At 38.6% G+C, this 22,408-nt stretch overlaps 1 protein-coding gene across 2 annotated transcripts in view; it reads right to left on the minus strand.

Annotated features, from left to right (window-relative positions):
- AGGF1 (angiogenic factor with G-patch and FHA domains 1) overlaps positions 1 to 21,928 on the minus strand; it is a 47,780-nt gene extending 25,852 nt beyond the window's left edge. For both annotated transcript variants that reach the window (XM_006143534.3, XM_006143533.3), the window contains exons 1-10: positions 21,588 to 21,928; positions 19,136 to 19,238; positions 16,925 to 17,121; positions 15,957 to 16,121; positions 13,091 to 13,279; positions 6,634 to 6,961; positions 4,644 to 4,755; positions 4,217 to 4,268; positions 3,294 to 3,395; positions 1,532 to 1,697 (exon numbers count right to left, since the gene is read on the minus strand). In XM_006143534.3, coding sequence (XP_006143596.1) covers positions 1,532 to 1,697; positions 3,294 to 3,395; positions 4,217 to 4,268; positions 4,644 to 4,755; positions 6,634 to 6,961; positions 13,091 to 13,279; positions 15,957 to 16,121; positions 16,925 to 17,121; positions 19,136 to 19,238; positions 21,588 to 21,812 — 1,639 coding nt within the window. In that variant the 5' untranslated portion in view covers positions 21,813 to 21,928. The remainder of the gene's footprint in view (positions 1 to 1,531; positions 1,698 to 3,293; positions 3,396 to 4,216; positions 4,269 to 4,643; positions 4,756 to 6,633; positions 6,962 to 13,090; positions 13,280 to 15,956; positions 16,122 to 16,924; positions 17,122 to 19,135; positions 19,239 to 21,587) is intronic.
- Positions 21,929 to 22,408: the final 480 nt, after the last annotated feature.

Genomic DNA, 22,408 nt, shown 5'->3' on the forward strand with positions numbered 1-22,408 from the left:
ACCTCTAGGGGGTGATTTCTGTCTCTCTGGCAAGCACACGTGCCCTAAGGCAAAAATCTCTCCAAAGAACAAAAAAAATCTAAATAAACATTCATGTAAAAGGATCTTGGATTATAATGATGTCCCTTCAGTGTATTAGTAACTAAATCTATTTTGAAAATAAACCAAAAAACAAAGGTTATAGGATTACCATATAGATACCAAAGTGAACAATGAGCACCTCAATTTTTCAGTAGGATTATTGCAACAGAATCTCAAATGTAAAATAGTAAGTTAATTTTCCAAAGGAACACAGGTACAGAATAAAAATCAAAACGACAGAATCAGGCCCAATCATAGATAGAACTACCACTTGGAAAACACACGGGAGGCACAAGTTCAATTCCTGGAACAACACAAACATGCTGGGCACAGTTGTGCCTTCCTGTAACCCTAGCTAATGAGAGGCTGGGACAGGAGGATCATGATGTGGTGAAACCTTGCAATCAATAACTCTCTCTGTCTCTCTCCACTTCCTTCTCTCTCTCTTACAAGGGGGGACAAATTCATAGAACCCAAATTTTATGTTATTGTGTAATGTGACATACTCATTTTCAAATCAGTATCAGAAAACCACTACAGTCTACCTCAAAAGTCTCCTACACTAAATTAATAATTCTAAAAAAACAGGGGCCAGCAGATAGCATAGCGGTTATGTCATTGGACTCCCACATGATCAATCGTGGTTCAAGTCCTAAACCTGGGGCTTGAAAATCATACCAGGTGCATGCATGTGAAAAACCACTACAGTCTTCCTCAAAAGTCTCCTATACTAAATTAATTATAAAAAAACAGGGGCCAGCAGATAGCATAGCGGTTATGTCACTGGACTCCCACATGATCAATCGTGGTTCAAGTCCTAAACCTGGGGCTTGAAAATCATTCCAGGTGCATGCATGTGTGTGCATGCTCAAGATCCCAAGAGGAGAATGGAGAAGGGATTGTGGCATGGCCATACCCCCCAGAGGGGTGATTTCTCACTTTCCCTCTCACTGTCTTTGTTTCTCTCTCTCTCTCTCTCTCCCTGGCAAGCGCATGTGCCCTAAGGCAAAAACCTCTTTAAAAACCAAAAACAAACAAACATACAAACCAAACAGAGCTTATTAGTCTCTTTCCTGGTCAGAAGCAATCTAAAAGTTAAAACTATTACACAGGAAAATAAATCACAATCATATATAGTCTACATTTCAAATTCAAAGTATATATAATTTCGTAGTCTCATTTGATAATATTTACTGAAATAAAAATATATCTTAATTCATTATTACAACAATTAGATAAGAGGCTGATAGTTTCATATAAATATATTTCAATATGGTATTATTGGGTCATTAGAAAACTCATGACACATTTTTGCATAGAAAAATACATCATGGCTTTTCTGATGACCCTATGGATCAACCAGATTTGAAGATGGTTACTGATGGGTTTTAAGAACACTTAGTGCATTACGACATTCCCATACCCACATGTAACAATATATTTCACATACCAAACGTTTCATCCTTCTTATCAAGGCGAAGGTGAGCTCTAACCTGCCCTGGTTCACAGCCATCACAGGTATCACTACCAGGGTGAATGTGAAAGGACAACACAGTTTCTCCAATTTTGACTTCGTCTCCATGCTCAAGTACGTAAGGGTCACACTTAGTTTTTGGCTAGAGAGATAAAATTTTATAAAACAGAAATCCCAACAATCATATATGGTTATTTTATGTCTACTCTTAAGTATTAATGTCTGATTATAATCTTTTAAATATTTGAAAGAGTTCTCAGTGAGAAAGACACACTGACGTATATATATGCACGCAGGTTCACACCTTGATAGATGACCCATTAAAAATATTCTACAAATGGAGAAGACAGCTGAAAGAGCAACTTACAATTTTTATCTTATCAAAACCCACCATCCTCCGTATCTCACATCTAATCTCACCCACATAGCCAGCTCAACTTCAAATAATCTATTACCAAAACAACCATAGTCAAAAAGAATAAATGAAGGGGATACGTGAAAAACATTTCCTGTTTTTCCTTTTCTTTTCTCTTGATAATTCACTTTTATTTGCTTTTACTTTTACAGACTAAGAATAAGGCTTTTCTCCTTCCTTTCCTCTTCTCCTTTTATGTATTTTCCCATTATATGCGAAGCACTTTGCTATGTGCTGAAGATAGGTGCGTTAATTGGATAGACAGCCCTGCATTTAAGAAGTTTCTAGTTGGGGGACCAGCAGTTAGCATAATGGCTATGTCACTGAACTCCCATGTAGTCAACAGTGGTTCAAGTCCTGGACCCAGTGGCTTAAACTTGCGCCAGGCGCATGTGCGTGCGTGCCCAAGATCCCAAGAGGAGAATGGAGGAGAAGGGATTGCAGGATGGTCAACCTCCCTGGGGGGTGATTTCTTGCTTTACTCCGTCTTTCTGGCGAGTGCATGCTCCCTATAGCGAAAACCTCTCCAAAAAACAAGAAGTTTCTAGTTGGGGCTGACAGGTGGCATAGTAGCATAGTGGTTAAGGTGCTGGACTCCCACATGGCTGACAGTGGTTCAAGTCCCTGACATAGTGGCTCGCTTTCTCACTTTCTGTGCTTCTCTGCCCCTGCCTCCTTCTGGTCAAATTAAAACATATTAATAGGTAAAATTAAATAATTCTTTTTAAAAAAATAGTAAGTTTCTAGTTTAACAATATTTCCATTAAGGCAAAAGAAAAAGGAGGACTCCTAAAATTGCTAACAACACCATTTACTCTAAACTAGCTGTACAATGCATTCATATCTAAATTTAAAGGCTATATAATTGGAAGTCAAAACCCAATAGCTAAGTATCCACTGGTTATATATTCTTTTCAGTCCTTTCTGGGAATTCCTTTACAGGAAATATAGGTAACCTGATCTGGACTAAATGGTATCAATAATGACTATGCCCTCCAGGAAAAGAAATTTCAATTGAGTTTTAAAAATAATATGCAGGATCAGCAGATTGTGTAATGGTTACATTGCTGGACTGCTATGGAGTTGACCATGGTTCAAGTTTTAGACACAGAGGTGTAAAATCCATACCAGGTATGTGTCTGTGTGTGCATGTCCAAAATTCCAAGAACGGAGAAGGAATTGCAGCATGGCTATCCCCCGGGGGTGTTAATTTCCTACTCTCTGTCTCTCTGCCTCTCTGGCAAGTATAGGTGCCCTATAGCAAAAATCTCTAAAAAAAAATTTTTTTTGAAGTGCAGTTATTAATAACACATATATACTCACCTGAAGAATCTGTTTTCCATTAACAATAGTGCCATTTTGACTGCCTTGATCCACGAGGACATAACTTTGTAAGTCATGGTCAAAATAAATTTCTGCATGAAACTTAGAAGAAATCAAGCAATTATAAAATAAAAGATCAAAAAAAAAAAGAAGTCAAAAAGTAAAGAGATAACCATAAGTAGAAAGGAGGAAGAAAAAGAAAAGGAGAGATAGGAAGTATAAAGAGCCTCAGTAGCTAAAATAAATTTCTGCATGAAACTTAGAAGAAATCAATCAATTATAAAAGATCAAAAAAAAAAGAAGTCAAAAAGTAAAGAGATAACCATAAGTAGAAAGGAGGAAGAAAAAGAAAAGGAGAGATAGGAAGTATAAAGAGCCTCAGTAGCTAATAACTTTTTGGGATTTTTTTCTACTTATGACTTAAGTTCGCAGATCTATCCTGCATGTTTTGAAACAACTGTTCTTTTTCCTGAAACCATTAAAGGTTCAACTGGAAAAAGTTGTAAACAAGAACCTCAGTGGTGGAAGATAGATTATTCTGGAGCTATAAAATACTCTGGGCTCAAAATAACCACCTACTAAAAGCGTGAATACAGGTCTAATTCATTTTTGAGCTACATAAAATGTAACACATTTATTTCACTTGATAAATATTTGTTAAATATTTAGTATTCAGATTAATCACATGTTCTACTCCTGCTCTAAAAAGTAAACATAACTGAATTTATTCGAATTGTGATAAAGAATCTTTATTTTCTCAAGCAATTGGAATAAACAAATCTGCATTGTTTTCATTACTATCACAACAATCAATCTTAATCTTTCTATTCAGTGGGGAGAAAAAAAACCTAAGCTTTCTATTGTAATGATTATTTTAAAAATTACATCTAGAGGACTATATTTGAGAAATCTGAAGAGCTTACCTTACTGACACCAACTTCAGGAATTCGAAGAGTATGCTCCATGTCTTTTTCTCTGTGGAGTTATTAAGTAAAGTATCTTTAACAATTTTTGAAATATGTGTGTGTGTGTGTGTGTGTGTGTGTGTGTGTGTATGCAGCAATTACGGGGTGACACAGAATTTTTAAAACAGATAATGTTAAAATTCAACTCTAACAGAGTAAATCTGTGGTTATATCCAGTTTCCTGACTGTTACTTTAGATTCCCTGTGCTTTCACACAGTAATTATTTGTTACATCTTTTTTTCTTCCCCAGACTGCTTTCTATGGGTAGAGATCTTGCCTTATTCCCTTGTATCCACAGCACACAGAACAATTTAATATACAGTGCATGCTCAGTAAAGCCTTTCTGAAATAACTCAAAGAATGATATAATATTAACAATTTTACCTTCCAATTGTAGCAGGGTTTACTGCTGTAATGATAAAAAGTGATCCTGTCTGCAACACTGGTGATCTAATAACAATTACTCTAATACACGGGGGCCAAATTTTTTCTTCATCTGCCAAGGAAAGAAACGGGTAGAAATTAATTCAAATGCTATGAAAAATTATTTTTATAGGGAAAACTAGGGGACGTATATAAAATTAAAACATACTGACTAAAAATCTTCAGGGGTAACTAGGAAGCATCCATAAACTAAAACATATTGCTCTTTCAAAAATCTGAATTCTGGGGACCAGCATTTAGTGTAATGGCTATGTCACTAGACTCTCATGTAGTCGACCATGGTTCGAGTCCCAGACCCAGTGACTTAAACTCATGCCGGGTGCATATGCGTGCGTGCCCAAGATCCCAAGAGGAGAATGGAGGAGAAGGGATTGCAGCGTGGCCAACCCCCCCCCCCGGGGGAGGGGTGTTGATTTCTCGCTTTCTGTCTGTCTCTGTCTTTTTGGTGAGCGCACGTGCCCTGTAGCAAAAACCTCCCCCCCCCCAAAAAAAAAATCTGAATTCTGATGAAACTTCTTCTTAAATTCTGCTATACACAAAGCACAATGAGTAACACTATTACTGATTCAAAGTGATCAACACAAAAGTATATGGCATATACGATATCATTAACAGTTATAAAATAAACAACTGCCTCTTTTTTGAGATCTTCGAATTTGAAAACACATCAAATATTTGTATATTATCTTAGGTTAGAAAAATTTAGTCTACTTTTTAAAAGAAATTCCACTGAGAACAAAAAAACACAAAGTAGCTCACATACAACATGAAATTCTGTGTTTTAAAGTGTATCTTTATATTAAATAAAAAAGTATTAGCTTTACCATGCCTACGTAACTGAATTAGTAAACCACACTTTTTTTAAAGGCAATTGCTTTCTCTCCCTCAATTATGAAAGTAGAGTACATATATGTAACACAATAAAATAGCCTAAACATAAACAAGGGGACCTCAAAAAGTTAATGGAAAAATTAAGTTGAAGTATGTTTACTTAGTGCAAAAAAGCCTTGAAACTCACACAGTTTCTTCATAATATACATTTTTCATAAACCTTTTTAAGACCCCAGATACTAGGCTTACAATGGAGGAAGCTTGACCTTGTGTTCTATTCATTAGGTCACTCAATACAATGAACTTTCTTTAGGTTCAAGTATTAGTTATTTACTCACATCACTCTCTAAAAATAACCAAGCAGAAGCCCATGTAAATTTGTCTTTTTTTGATCTTTTATTGCCATAGGGCACCTGCTCTCACTGAAGGGAGACGGAGTAAGAGACAGTGAGAAATCACCTCCCCCTCAGGGGGGAATGGCCACGCTGCAGTCTCTTCTCCTCCACTATCCTCTCAGGATTTGGGGCATGCACACACAAGCAGGTGGTGTGTTTTTCAGGCCACCGGGCCTAGGACTTGAACCACAGAATTGGTCACCTGTGATCCAATGCTTTAACTACCAAGCCAACTGCTGGCCCAGCCTGTGCTGTGTGTGTGTGTGTGTGTGTGTGTGTGTGTGTATACACACACACACACACACACACACACACACACATATTTGGTAAGGTTTTTGCCATAGGATGTGTTTTCTCTCACCGGAGAGAAATAGTGAGAGAGAAAATGAGAAGTCACCCCCTGTGGGGATGATCATGCTACAATACCTTCTCCTTTACCCTCCTCAGATTTTGGGCAGACATACATGTGCCCAGTGTGATCTCAAGCCTCCAGGTTCAGGACTCGAACTGTAGATGACCATATGGGAGTTCAGCACCTTAACCACTATACCACCTGCTGGTCCCCAGTCCACATAATTTTTTTTAATGTCATTAAAATAATCAGTTTACACTTTGGAAGATACAGTACATGAGTCACTTACATTGTTAACTGTTTTGCTCTTTTACAGATTGGGTTATTTATTTAAAATGAATCATTTACTCACCATCATCCTCAGTATCTTCTCCAGTGACACTGTCTTCACTGGTAATAGCTTCCTCATAACTGTCCTCGGTCTGAGAGTCTGTAATTTCCCCTTCCTCTGGCTCACTATCAGTCTCAATGATTTTCTCCTCTTTAAGTGAAGTTGAACTAGAGATGTTTTCATGAAGAGGAGAGTCTACAGTTTTTCCACTAACTGGAACAGATTTTGGGGGGCTATTTTTGTAACGAGTGTCTATTTTGGCCTTCTTTTTCACATTTGCAAAATTTTCTCCCTCATTGCAGCTTGTATGTTCAACATTGGAGGCTTTTTGATCTTCAGAATTGAAATCCTAGAAAGGGATGGATAGGTAAGTAAGAACAGAGAATAACCTTAAACATCATAACACTACATCATTTCAATGAATTAGTGAAGACATATACAGTGAAACAATAGTTAAAATCTTTGCCCTCTCTTCTGCTCATTTCCTTTTCTTGCTTAATGACACTACCATCCTCTTATCTTCCAAATTAAAAAATCATACATTTGATACTCCTTAACCACTCACATGGAATCAATTACCTAATGCTATAGATTACAGTTAAAATTTATCCCAGCTCTCTCCCTATAGCTATTCATTTTTTTTTTTAAAGAGATTTTAACTGTAGGGCACGTGCACTTGCCAGAAAGACAGAGAGAGACATAGAGACAGAAAGCGAGAGATCACCCCCCAGAGGGGATGGCCACGCCACAATCCCTTCTCTTCCACTTTCCTCTTGGGATTTTGGGCACACATGCACATGTGCCCAGTGTAAATTTCAAGCAACTGGATCCAGGATTTGAACCATAGTCAACTACATGGGAGTCCAGCAACATAACCATTATGCCATCTGCTGACTTCTCTCCCACCCCTCATAGCTATTCTTAATGTCCTAACATTCCTACTTCAGGACCTCAATACATACTGCCTGGACATGTGATACATCTAGACCAATGCAGGCTGATAATATAATGTAAGCTACATTTTGTACTTGTAAATTTTCTAGTAGCCACATTTCAAAAAGTAAAGTGATTGAGACCACTTATATTCATTTTTTGAAGTAATTCTTCAAAGTCCAGGCTGTATTTTACACTTAACAGCATATCTCAGTTTAGATTAGCTACCCTTCAAATGCTTGAGAGCCACTAGGGGCTAGCAGCTACCTTATCAAACAGTGGAAACCCACAGAATACATCTACTCTAAATTTTTGAATTTTTAACTAGTTATCAAGTCAATATACATAAAAAAACAAACTGGCTTTACGTAAATCATCAATGTAAAGATCCAAATGTACCCAATGTAGCAAAATTGTGGATTTGGTAAAATTTAGTATTTTAAAGCTGGCTTGATAATACACAAAAGTGTAAAGTATAGACAAGTTAGTTCTATTGGTTTTGTTTCAAAATTTCAACTTACCTAGCACAAACCTTTTATTATTAATTTGTTGTACATGTACAGCTAGTGTGACTTATGGCAAATGAACAAATCTATTATTCTTTTAAATTAATAAATAAAAATCTTGTATTTTTATTGTATACAGTGTGATATTTTCAAATATATACACATATGGAATGGTTAAATTCACCTAATTAACATGTGCATTACCTTATATACTTATTTTTTTGTGATAAGAACGCAAAATGTACTTTTTTTTTCTTAGATTTTTTGCTATAGGGCGTGTGCGCTCACTGGAAAGACAGAGAGAGAGAAGGCAAGAAATCATCCCCCAGAAGGGATGGCCACACCACAATCCCTTCTCCTCCATTCTGCTCTCCGGGTTTCAGGCATATACGCACACAGCGCAAGTTTCAAGTCTCCGGGTCTTTCCTAATTAATATAATGTTGTACAAGAGATAAATGTATTCTTTTTAACTTTAGAAGCAGTTATTTCCCTCTTTCCTTTGGTCTGTAACATATTCTTAATTTTCTTTCCACCTTAGAACATGATAAACTGAATTAATCTGTTATTTTATAAAACATGAGAGCATCTTATACATGTAATTTTAATAGCAGCATAAATTGCAGTTTGGAAACTGGCTAAATAATCACACTATGATAAACTGGGTATACTTCCAGCAATACAAACTTATCAAGGACAAGCACAAGGGCAAGAAGCTGGAAAAATATGAGGAAACATATACCTCAATAAAAAGCAGTTTCTATCTTGCATTATTATTATAACTTACGAGACTATATAGACAAAGGAAAAATAAGTGAAATGCCAGAGATGCTACTTTTTATAAGCTATTTGCCAGTAGAGAATGTCGAATATAGTTATTAAAAGAAATGGGGCTTACAAGTGGGATATATTAGATACACACACACATATTTATGTATATTTTAAAATTATTTAATCTAATCTTTTTATCCTATCACCTTTCTTCCATATTACCTCCACCTCCAAAACACAAGGCATTTTAAGCTCAAGAGTAGTTTAAAAAAATAAAGAAAATCATGATGCTTTAACTGGGATCTCACGGTTCTATTACTACCTTTCAGAATTCTGAAAACTCCATCAGAATTTTTCCTAAATTCCTATCCTAGAATCATATATTTTTAAAGGAGTAAATATGAGTAGTTACGGGACCTATGCTAGACCAAAATATCAGACTACTTTCCACCTCCTTCCTCCAATTTGTCAGGAAAGGCCATTTGAGGACCCCTGTACACTCTTTTCTCATCATCAGGGAAAGGTGTTTTCACAACCTTGTCTTTCAAACATTTCAACTAGTATATAGAAAAATAACTTTTAGTATTTTGCCATACATTCTCAATTCCTAAGTATTGTCATTAAAAAGAAAAAAGAGAGAGAGAGAGAGAAAGAGAGAGAAATAAAAACAAATCTGGGCGCCGGCAGATGGTATAATGGTTATGTCGCTGGACTCCCACATAGTCCACCTTAGCCTGAGTCCCAGACCCGGCGACTTAAAACTCATACTGGGCACACGTGTGTACAGATGCCCAAGATCCCAAAAGGAGAGCAAAGGAGACGAGATGGCCATGGCCATCTCCCCTGGGCGGTGATTTCTCACTTTCTGTCTCTGCCTCTCTAGTGATTACATGCATCCCATAGAAAAAAATCTCTTTTTAAAATATCTGTTCAGGGAGTAGAAATAAGAACACCGATAATTCTTAAAATATTGTTTCTTTAAATACTGCATGATAAGCACTTTTAAAATAGCCCTCCTTCTAAGGCCAGATGGTAACACAATGGTAAAAATGACGCCCTATGAGGCAATCCCAAATGGGAAGATGCTCGGTTCAAGTCTGAAGTCTTCCCTGAGTATACTAGACACAGATTTGTCTATGATCTGGCGCTAGCTGAAGGGTGGGGTGGTCTTTGGGGTCAACACCCTGTTGGGAGTGCTGTCTCTATTTCTTACTCATAAAAGAAAGAAACTTTTTTAAAAATTAGAAAAAGTCCCCTCATCTTTTTTTTTTTTTTAAGTTTTGTCATAGGATACATGTGCTCGCTGGACAGAGAGAGAGAGACAGAGAAAGGGAAAGTCAGAAATCGTGACCATGTTGCAATCCCTTTTTCTGTATTCTGCTCTCAGGATTTGGGGCATGGATACACACGTGCCTGGCATCATTTTCAAGGCTCTGGGTCCGAGATGGAACCATGTTTGGCCATCTGAGAATAAAGTACCTTAACCACCACGCCACCTGCTGACCCCAGTCCCCTCATCTTTTATAAGCACCATAAAGGCCTATATAATACTTTTTCAATCAAATGTACCATTATTTTCTTGAGCACTATTGTGTGTGCCATTTAAAACTCTAATTTTTTTTCAGGTCTTATAAATAGTGCTGTCAAACTACACAAAGAAATTTTTCTTTCATTTGGAATTTTAAAAAAATAAATAATGGAGGGCCAGCAGGTAGCATGGAATTTAAGGCTTTGGATTCCATATGGCTGCTGCTAGATTTGAGTCCCAGATCCAGTGGCTTGAAAATTATGCCAGGCACATGTGCACACATGTCCAAAATCCCTAAAGGAGACAGAGGAGAAGGGATTGCTGCGAGGCTATCCATCCCCCGGTGGGGGCACGCAGCGGGGTGGTGGGGGGCATGGGGGGGCATGATTTCAGATGAAGGAGAAAGGATTGCAGCATGGCAATCTGTCCTGGGAGGTGACTTCTCACTCCATGACCACTCCCCCCATTCCCCCATCTCTTTCTGGAGAGTACACACACAACAATAGCAAAAGCTGGGAACCAGCAGTTAGCGTAATGGCTATGTCGCTGGACTCCCACGTAGTCGACCGTGGTTCGTGTCCCGGACCCGGTGGCTTAAAACTCACGCCGGGCGCATGTGCGTGCATGCCCAAGATCCCGAGAGGAGAATGGAGGAGAAGGGATTGTGGCGTGACCATCCCCCCTGGGGGGTGATTTCTCGCTTTCTGTCTCTATGTCTCTCTCTGTCTGTCTGGCGAGCGCACGCGCCCTACAGTGAAAATCTCTCAAAAAAAAAACAAAACAAAAACAAAAACAAAAAAAAACAATAGCAAAAGCTAAAAATAATAAATTCTAGAAATGAGATTTTTTCCAAATAGAGAATATGAACACTATTACAGCTACTGATATACACAGTTGGCCTATTTTCCAAAAAGATACCAATTTACAAACCTAATATGTACCATACTCCGTATTTGCCTGCAATAATTTTTTTTTTGGGGGGGGGAGGTTTTTTTTGCTATAGGGCGTGTGTGCTCACTGGAAAGACAGAGCAAGACTGAAAGCGAGAAATCACCCCCCAGGGGGGATGGCCACACCACAATCCCTTCTCCTCTTGGGATCTTGGGCACGCACGCACACACACCTGGCGTGAGTTTAAGTCACCGGGTCTGGGACTCAAACCGCGGTCAACTACATGGGAGTTCAGCGACAGCCATTACACTAACTGCTGGTCTCCCTGCAATAATTTTTTTAAATGTTTGCTAATAGGCAAGAAATTGCTCAACATGACTAAGAAAGCTGAACCTGTATCTATGTTTACATTAAAATTATGTTTTTCTTTTACTGTGAACTGTGTGTTGGCATTACTTTATTAATTGAAAGACTGTTCTTCTTCCAAATTATATCACAAATACAGGTATTTTATCTACCCTTAATCTTACCTCTTTTAAATTAAAAAAAAAATTATTTTGTAATCTCTTCTGTAAATTTTTATATATTTTCATGGCATGCAATGTGCTTTTTCAAAGTATGCATGCAGTGTGATAATCGAATCAAGGATATTACCATAAACATAATTTTCAACAAAGAACCTTAATTCTTGTGTCTGTTAACCCTTCTTTTCTTTAGTCCTTCCTATCCTGCTCCTCACTATCCGCCCTTCCTATGTAGTCTCTACCGTTATGTCTTTGTGGGTTTGTGTGTGTGTGTGTGTGTTTTTAGCACTTGCCAAAGAGAGAAAGTGAGAAAACACCCTCTAGGCAGATGGCCATGCCACAATCCCTTCTCCATTCTCCTCTCAGGATCTTGGACATATATGCACAAACACACACCCAGTGTTATATTTAAGCTACAAGGTCTGGGACTTGAACGGCACCACAGTCAGCCATGTGGGATCCAGCACTATAGCCTGCTGGTCCTCTACTGTATGTCTTTGAACCTTTCAAATTTTGCCACAGAATAGAGATGACTGATATATGTTGACTGGGGATATATCATGTTTGTCTTTCACAGTCTCACTTATTTCACTTAGCATTAACTCTTCCATATTTGTCCACTTGTACTGAATGCTCAAGCGTCACTGTTCTTCATGGCTAAGTAGTATTCCATATTGGTTATGTCCCACTTTTTTTTTTTTGGAGAGGTTTTCGCTATAGGGCGCGTGCGCTCGCCAGAGAGAGAGAAAGAGACAGAGAGACAGAAAGCGAGAAATCACTCCCCAGGGGGGATGGTCACGCCGCAATCCTTTCTCCTCCATTCTCCTCTTGGGATCTTAGGCACGCACGCACACGTGCCTGGCGTGAGTTATAAGCCACTGGGTCCGGGACGTGAACCGTGGTCAACTACATGGGAGTCCAGTGACATAGCCATTACGCTAACTGCTGGTTCCCATGCCCCACATTTTTCTGACCCAGTCATCAGTTGTTGGACATTTAAGTTGATTCTATGTCTTAGCTATTGTGAATAATGCAATAAACATGGATGCACAGGTGTTTTTCCAACTGAGTGTTTTCCTGTCCTTTGGGTAAATACCCGTATGTCCTCCAACTTTAAGAAATGGTTTCTATTTTTAGTAACTAAGAATCTGTGGGAAAAAATAATGTATGTTCCATCTGAACTCTTTGGTTGTTGAATTCTGAAACCTTGTTATCTTAATGGAGATATATGAAATACTAAGTTACTAAATAATTTTGTTTCATAAAAATTTTTGGTTTAATTATGTTGTCACCATTATGTAATTTTAAAACATTATGAAGACATTACCTTTTCCTCATTTGCTGTAGATGAATCTGGATCCTTTCTTTTCTTCTTCAATTTTTTATCTTTACCTTGTTTTGAGCAAGAAGTCTGATAAGGCTGCAAATCGACTCGAGAATGAAATTGATATCGACCACTTTCCACGTCACAGTAGTAATAAATTCCAGTAGAAGGATCATAATACAGTTGATTTTCCTTTCAAAGTTAAAAAAACAAGAGATCTATTCATGCAAGATGAAATAAAGTAGAAAAATAAACAAAAGAGATGCCAGATTCATTTTTATATAGTAAATGCTTGTTTCTTTTAACAATAGTATTTTCAGATGACAATGAATTAAAGATAAACAATAAAAAATGCTTATAATTTTCCAAAATAACATTCACTATCTGCTCTAATTTTCCTAGTGTGAAAAAAATGAATAAATCTAAATATTAAATTGAACCAGATGAAATAACCAATATTTGGCTATTTTTTGATTTGTAAGGAACAGTAATTTCATATGATTTAACTTAATACATGAATAAAAAGTGAAAACAAGAAACTTTTTCTAAGGCATGCAGCAGAAAAAGTTGACTGCATGAAAGCAACCCCAGATTCATTATCTTTAATGATTGCACAATAATGGTTAAGTAATATAAACCCCCAAACTCTCCTCTCAATGTCATAATAGAAAGATTTGACTTTTAATGTTCATTACTTAAGGTCACTGAAGAAAAACTTGAAAATAAAGTTAAGGTCACAAATACAACAATTTTTTTTTTTTAAGGTTTTTGCCATAGGGTGTGTGTGTGCATGCCAGAAAGAGACAGAGGGAGGGAATATGAGACGTCATCCCCAGGGGAGATGGCCACACCACAATCCTTTCTCCTTTTTTCTCCTCCTAGATTTTGGACATGCATGCACATGTGCCCAGCATGATTTTCAAGCCACCAGGTCTGGGACTCGAAACACTTGTCAGCCATGTGGGAGTCCAGCACCTTAACCACTATACCACCTGCTGGCCCCAACATAACATTCTACATGAAAAAGAATCAGTAAACAACTGTCTCTACTAATTAATTTTTTAGTAAAGTACGTACGTAAGACATGAGTAAAGCAGCCAGACAAAAATGAATTTGGGCAAATTATGGATTAAAAACTAGAAAGATAAAAAAATCACCTGCATTTATTAGATATTGGCCAGTACGCCATAATCAAGATTTAACTGAAAAGTCTATACTTATTTATATCATAAATCCATGCAGACCAGACCTGGGAACATTTTATAATGTACTGAGATTGAACAACTAAAACTTCCCAAAAAAGAATAGTTTAGCACCACCAGGTAGCACAGTGGTTAACATACTCGACTCCCACACAGCCGACTGAGGTTCAAGTCATGGACCCATGCACACACACGTGCATGTGTGCCTAAGGTCCTGAGAGGAGAACAGAGAAGAAATGACTGCAGTGTAGCCAACCCCCTGGCTAGGTGATTAATCACTTTTCCTCTCTCTTGCTCTCTTAGGTGAGTGTGTGGGCCTTACGGCCAAATAAAAAAGAGAGAGAATAGTTCATTTTTCTAACTGTTCATACTATTACAATCTATTGTCATCAATCCATGGATTCTGCAGATCTCTTAAAAAATATTTAGAATTCTAATCATCATTCCCGTAACTAAGAAACTGGATGGAAGCGTTCTTATCTTAAATTTTTGGTATAATGTAGTTTTATGTCTGTAACATTCATTCATTCATTCATTTATAGTTTTGTTATAAGGTAAGTATGCTCTCCAAAGAGAAAGAGATAGAAAGTGAGAAATCACCCCTCAGAGGGGATGACCATACCACAATCCCTTCTACTCCATTTTCCTCTTGAGATTTGGCATGCACACAAATACATCTGGCATGTTTTCCAAGCCACCAGGTCCAGCACTCAAACCGCAGTCAATCATGGGGATCTAGCCAGCTTAATCTCTATGCTACCTGCTGGCCAAGTCTAACCTCTTGGGATTTTAAGTATGCACACACATGCACTTGGCATGTTCTTCAAGCCACCAGGTCTGGGATTCAGATCACATGGTCAGTCATGTGGGACCCAGCACCTTAACCATCACACCACTGGCTGGCCCAAGACTGAATTTTTTTAAAAAGTGAAATGTTTAAAAGTCACAGGATATAAAACACTGAGTAATAAACACATTACAGAAAATTCAAGTAAAAGTTTCTCTTGGTGACCTAAAACGGATTCATAAAGATAAGTATTTTAAACAGTTTTTTTAAAATCTCACCTCAAGACACAAACTAACAAACTCATTTCCTTATAAATTCTATCAAATATACTGGTTTAGGTTCTTAAACATTTTATAACAATGTAGTTATCTTAATAATAAAAGCTTTCACATTTTAATATGTTACTTTATATATAAAAGGTTATTAGATCTCTCTAAAACATTAATTTGTAATAACCACAATGAACAATTTAACTTTTTTGGGGCCAGCAGGGGGCATGGTGGTTAAGGCACTAAACTCTCACATGGCCGACCATGGTTTGCATTCCAACCCAGTGGCTTGCTTTCTCAATTTCCTTCTCACTCTCTCTCTCTCTCTCTGCCTCTCTCTGGTGAATGCATGTGTACCATAGTAAACTAAATAATAATAATAATAATAAATAAAGTTAAATAATAATTTAAAAAGCTAATTTAACCTATTTAATTAAAAACCTAGAAATGTAGCATCATAAATTATTTTATAATCCTCCTATCAAGTTTTAAATCAAACAGAATTTTTAAATGCAGCTTTTTGCTTTTCTTACTCTAGCTTAGGGTGTAATACTTGGAATCAGGAAGCTAAGTGCACAGTCATACGGCATTAAAAGGTCTGAGATACTTACAGAATCGTAATAGAAACCAGTGCTGTGGTCAAAATACAGTCCAGTATTTTCATCATAACTAAATCCAGTTTGTGAAACAGCAGCCTCCGCTGCAGCTCTCAGACTTTCAGCTAATGATGAACCTTCTATGGATGTATCTTCTGTTGCTAATGCAGATGCTGGCTCCTATGGTGAAGAGTTACGTTAAGTAACACAGAAACTTCTGCAGATCAATTTAAAACTTCGCAAAATTCAAACAATATGTACAGTTACAACTACATTTAAACAATGACTTCAATTTCCACAATGGACAGAGATGGCTATCAATTACGATATGAACCACTTTTTGTAATATTTACTAGTGTGTCAGTTAATTTCATTTTAATTCAGTTTTGAAGATATTAAAAGTGAATGACAATTATTCAAAAATAAATGTATGATATGATAGGGGAGAAATCCACAGAATATAGACCCTGACATATTCTATAAGATGAATGATCTAGATCTTCGATAATTAAATTCAATGGGGAAAAAATTTAAAAAGATGGAAGAGAAAGCTAGTGATCAAATGAGATCCATCATATACAGTGGGGATCCTGATTAAAACAAACTGTAAAAACAAACTTGTAAGACATTCAGGGATCTAAACAGTGACAGGATATTTCACATCAAGGAAGGACTAAAAGTTTTTTTTTTAGGTGTGTAAATGATACGGCTGCTATTCAAACTCCTTTGAATGAGTCAAAAATATACTGACAAAATTTTCTTTAGTTTATATACATATTATTTTGGAACACAATGTAGCAGGAAAATAATTACACATACAAACAAGCTAATTTTTTTCCCAAAAACTGTAATAGCCCTCGAATAATTATATGTTTATCACCTTTTTATCTGTTGTGATGGACCAAAGAAGTCTATTTTTCGACATAATAACAAAGAAGGACAAGTTTGTGGGCATCAACAGTTTCATGCTTAAATCTGATTACCTGTGAATCTGAGGCAAAATGGTATTCCTCCCCACATTTAGTATCTTCTGTCAGATCAGTACCAGCATAAGCATCACTTTCTATGTGTGACTCGTCTTTAGCATTAGGAATTTCAATATCCTGACTTTGCTGAACTGAAAATTCAGTTTCTTTATTTGGAAGACTAACATCATTATGGTATGTCTGATAAAAATAATCTGCAACAAAAACAAATTAAGTGGTGTATTAGAACAGCATAATTTCAAAACAGCAGCACTGAACACAAAACAGCATACACTGCAAATAAATATTGATTTTTACAACAGTACACATTTGGAAACATTAAAACTGATGGCACAAATAAATCTGCAGAAGTATGTACATTTGTAATGTCTCCTTCAGTACCCGAGTTGTCAAGCTGAAAAGAAAAATAAAAGGTAAGTAGATTTGGATTTTCCACAGCAAGAGTGAAAAAGAAAATAGATTAAATAGGTTGTGTGCTATCCAAAAAAATTAATAATTTTTTTTAATTTGCCGAAAACTGTGTGTAGTTGCGGGGTGCAACTGGAAGAGGGTGGGGTGCAAGTGGAACATAGGACACAGTCATGCCACAACCCCCTCTCCTCCATTTCTCCCTCCTCTCAGGATTTTGAGCATGCATGCACACATCCCCAACGTGTTTTTTCAAGGCACCAGGTGCAGTACTTGAACACTGCAGTCAGCCACATGGGATCCAGCCACCTGAACCACCAGGCCAAGTGCCAACCTCTTAACAACTCTTTATTTTTGCTAGAAGGTACATACACTCACCACAGAGACAAAGAAACAGAGAGAGAGAGAGAAGAGAAACCACCTCCATGAGAATGGTCACACAGCAATCCCTTCTTCTCCATTTCCTTTTGGAATTTTGGGCATAAATGTGCCCAGTGTGTTTCTCAAGCCACCAGGTCTGTATCCCAAACTGTGGGGTTAGCCACGTGGGATCTGCCTGCCTTAACCACCGGGCCAGAGTTGGCCTATTGATAACTCTTAAATACTAACCACATACCTAATACGGATGATTATCAATTGACAACAAAATAAAGATAAGGCATACGTGATTTAGTTTTCTGTCAAATTTCTCTCATTATGCTTACTTTTTTAAAAATAAAATATTCTATAGCTATATGAGGTTAGTACTATTGCTGCATTTAACAGTTTAACTTAATTACATCTCGAATGAACCAAGGCAACTTAATGGGAAAGATGACTTCTTAGGATTATGATTCGGGACCAGCAGTTAGCGTAATGGCTATGTCGCTGGACTCCCATGTAGTCAACCGTGGTTCGAGTCCTGGACCCAGTGGCTTAAACTAATGCCGGGCATGTGTGCATGTGTGTCCAAGATCCCGAGAGGAGAATGGAGGAGAAGAGATTGCAGCGTGGCCATCCCCCCTGGGGAGCAATTTCTCACTTTCTGTCTCTATGTGTCTCTCTGTCTTTCTGGCAAGTGCACACACCCTATAGCAAAAACCTCTCAAAAAAAAAAAAAAGAAAGAAAGGATTATAATTCATACACATTAAACAAGGTAGCCCATTTATTTTGCCTTATGCAATGCCACTAATGAGGCCATGGTGGTGGACTCACTAAGTGGGACATAGAAACAAGAAAACATGTGCCCCAGGTCACAAAAATGGCCAGGTATGAAAGGAGATGGCTACTGCATGGCAAAAATTACTCAGTAAATATGTCACAAAAAACGTATTACCAGCAGCAGAGAAATTATAGGGATAGACCAGCCAGTGGTGCAGTGGTTAAGGTAGTAGGATCCCACATGGCCAACTAAATGGTTTGAGTCCTGGACACAGCAGCATGAAAAACATGCCAAGTGTGTACATGTATGCCCAAAATCTCGAGAGGAGAGTGGAGAAAAAGGGATTGTGGTATAGCCATTCCCCTTGGGGGGGGGGTGCTTTCTCACTTTCCCTCTGTCTCTTTCCAGTGAGTGTAAGCACCCTACTGCAAATTTAAAAAAAAAAAAAAAAAAGAGGAAAAGAAAGAGAAAAAAAATTATAGGAATGATGATACATTCCTATCAGAAAAGTACACTGAGGATCTAATAATACTAAATTGTATGGAGAAGAGTTTACATTAAAATAATTATCTTTGTCTATCTTAAATTTAAAGGAAACTCTGTATTAGCATGATGTGAATGTAACAGTACTAGGACATCCTCACTGTAAGCTGAATACCTGATGGTGACCAGGCAGCATGGTTCTCTGTTTGTACTTCTACATCAGCCTTTTTACTTTCTTCATTTCTTCCACAATGGAGTATTTTACTGAGTTCTTCTACCTGAAAGAAAATAAGGCTTTAGAAAAAAACAAACCAAATAGTCATCTAATAATATACACACCATTCTCCGATATTGTAAGTAAGTATTTTTCTTCATGAAATAAAAGTTTTAGGGAAGCTTTTTTAAAGAAACTAAAAATACTGTAATTTACTTATCTTTCACCTTTCACCTTCTATTTTCAAAGAGATGTTTTATTCTTAAATTCTCTTGCAAAATGTCCAAATATCCACTCCAAAAATAAGACTGGCTAAATTAGTGAGGATTTATGAACAAGATCCTTTACTTCTAATAAACAGGAATGTTTTTATGCTAATATTTTAAAAGGTCAATAGTTTTCCCTAAAAAATAAATTTAGAACAACAAATCCCCATTCATATTGAAATATCTAATATCACGGAGTCCTTTACATGAAACTACTCAAATATATTAATGCCTCTTCTATGCTTTTTTTTTTTTTTTATTGGAGAGGTTTTTGCTATAGGGTGCGTGCGCTCGCCAGAAAGACAGAGAGAGACAGAAAGTGAGAAATCACCCCTCAGGGGGGGATGGCCACGCTGCAATCCCTTCTCCCCCATTCTCCTCTAGGGATCTTGGGCACGCACACACATGCGCCAGCGCGAGTTTAAGCCGCTGGGTCCGGGACTCGAACCACGGTTGACTACATGGGAGTCCAGCGACATAGCCATTACGCTAATTGCTGGTCCCATAGTCAAAAGACTATTTCAAAACAAACACGCATTAAACTATGTAAAATGCATTAAAGCATTTCCTGCCCTTAGAATCTGGACCTAGTCCTAGTCCTGGATCTAGCTATTACCACTAGTACTATGAACTAGATTATGTACCACACATTGGGTGCTATACCTGTGCTGTTAGACAACACCGCACATCACACAACCACCTTATAAATTAGTTGTCCTGGCCCAATTTTACATAGAAAGTGTCTGAAGAAATTTTAAGATGAAAGTAATTTGCTGTTTTTCTTTTTTAATTCCAAAACCTGTATATATTACTGTTTTTTATTAGTTCAGCCTTCATTCTCAAGCCAAGTTTTTATCGCTAGATCGAACATATTCAGTAATTTGGAATGACGGTAAACCAAAATCCAGCCCTAACACCCCAGGAAATAGTTACCAAAGAGTAAAGGGGGAGTTTATTACAATACTATCACCAATGGTGTCAAGACTTCCCATGCATTTCAACTCATGTTAGAGCACTATCAAATTAACACTATTACCAAGATGCTGGCTCTTCAAATGATTAGCAGAAAAGGTCTTCCTTCAGGATCTCTTAACTCAAGCAGCACTTTAGCAATTTAGAATCAGAAATGGGCTTTTTCAAAAAGTGTGTCATATTTTGCTCTCCTCCTTCCCCCACAACGTTTTTACATTTGTATTCACCTAATGCAGTTCTTAAACACTGTAGGAACAACTAGCTGTTGAGTAAACAAATACTTTCTGTATATGGACAGCTGTATAGGCTGGGCATAAAAAGTCACTGCAACTCAGTTCTTTTCATACCTTATGAGGTAGCAAACCATAACAAAACTTGATGACATTTTAGTGTGTAGACTAAAATGCAGTTTTAGGTAATGAACAATAAATTATGAATAATTAGACAACGGTTAAACTGAACTTAATAACTATGTGGGAATAACTTGTAAGGAGTGCTAGTGCCCCAGGAGCAAGCTAGAAAAAAAAGTTATGCTTTTTTAAAAACCGGGACAGTTTATGTATTTGTCCTTACCATTTACTGATACCATGGAAATGAAATAAGCTGCTTATCCTCTCCAGCAAAGACGGGTATACCTTCCCTAATTCCACAAGGTAACGCCCAGAATAACCTCACACATGTACGTCATTAATATAATAATTTGTAAAACTGTGAAAGTTTGCTCATGCTTAACTTCATTTAACTTTCACATCTATGCGCCATCATTCTCATTTTAAGGGCGACTGAGGCTCAGTGAGTGTAAGTTTGCACATCTGCTGAGTGGTGGAGATGCGATTCTGATTCAGGTTAAGCACTTTAACAAATGTGATCTAGAATAAACTATTACAAGTACACCTAGTGCTAACGGTACCTCGGGACAAGTGAAAAACGAAAATAAGGAGGCTGGAGATCTCAAGTTCAACTCAGGCCAGTCTTAAGGCTTCTCTGTTATACCTCAAGTAACCTGAAGTCTTGGATTTGCTCCTAATGTTTGGAATTACTACCGCACTTTCTTTGTTTCAGGGATTCTATGAAATGGCTCGGGGCTCCTGCCACTGGACCCTTCCAAGGCTCTCAGGCTTGGAAAGCCTCGCCTCTGGGTGGATGGGGCGCGAGGCTGGAGGCGAACCGCGCACCTGCGTGCGGAGCTCCTGGTTGTTGCTCTCCGCGCTCTGGTACAGCCGCTCCGTGTGATGCAGCAGCTTCTCGATCTCCCGCACCTGCCGCTTGCAGCTCCGCAGCTCACGTTCCAACTTCTCCACCTTCCGCCTCAGCTGGGCCAGCTCAGGCTCGGAGGAGGTGGGCGGCGACGGGGACAAGGAAGGCGGCGAGGGCGGCGGGGACCGCGCCTCGGAGGCCATGAGGCCTGGCTACAGGCGGCCCGCGGGCGCGCAGGGGCTACGCTCAGACCGAGACGGGTGCCGGTGGGCCCAGGGGCCACCGGAGCGTGCGGGCAGCGAAAGGCGGCCTCACACCCCAGCCCCTGGCCATGACGCCCTGACACTCGTTGCCTGTAGCCGAACGGGGCTGCGGGCAACGAGCAAGGGGACGGAGGAAGGCCCTTCCCCAAGAGGAGCGGCCAAAACCGGGAAACTATTGGCAACTACCTCCGCCAGCTACCGAGAAGTCAGCAGCGTTAGAGAAGTAGGCGGGCCAGAGGAAGAGTCGCCAGCAGCGCTCAGGCCGTTCCGGGCCGAACCGGAAACGATGGCGCCAGCACCGGGCGGGGCCAGACGGAAAGGGAAGCGACGGGAAGCTAGAAGGCTTGAGCGCGGGCATGCGCACTTCCTGCGTGTTGGGGCGAGGCGCCTCGTTGTTGCGAGCTGGTGGGGAAGTGCCTGGCCAGGCGCAGCTTCTCCAGCGTTTGTGCTTTCTGGCTTTTATGAAACTTTTTGCGTAGAGTTCAGTTTCTTTTTCTTGGAGAGGTTTTTCCTATAGGGCACGTGCGCTCGCCAGA

Source organism: Tupaia chinensis, unplaced genomic scaffold (genome assembly GCF_000334495.1).
Source record: "Tupaia chinensis unplaced genomic scaffold, TupChi_1.0 Scaffold000099_1, whole genome shotgun sequence".
Lineage (NCBI taxonomy): Eukaryota > Metazoa > Chordata > Mammalia > Scandentia > Tupaiidae > Tupaia > Tupaia belangeri.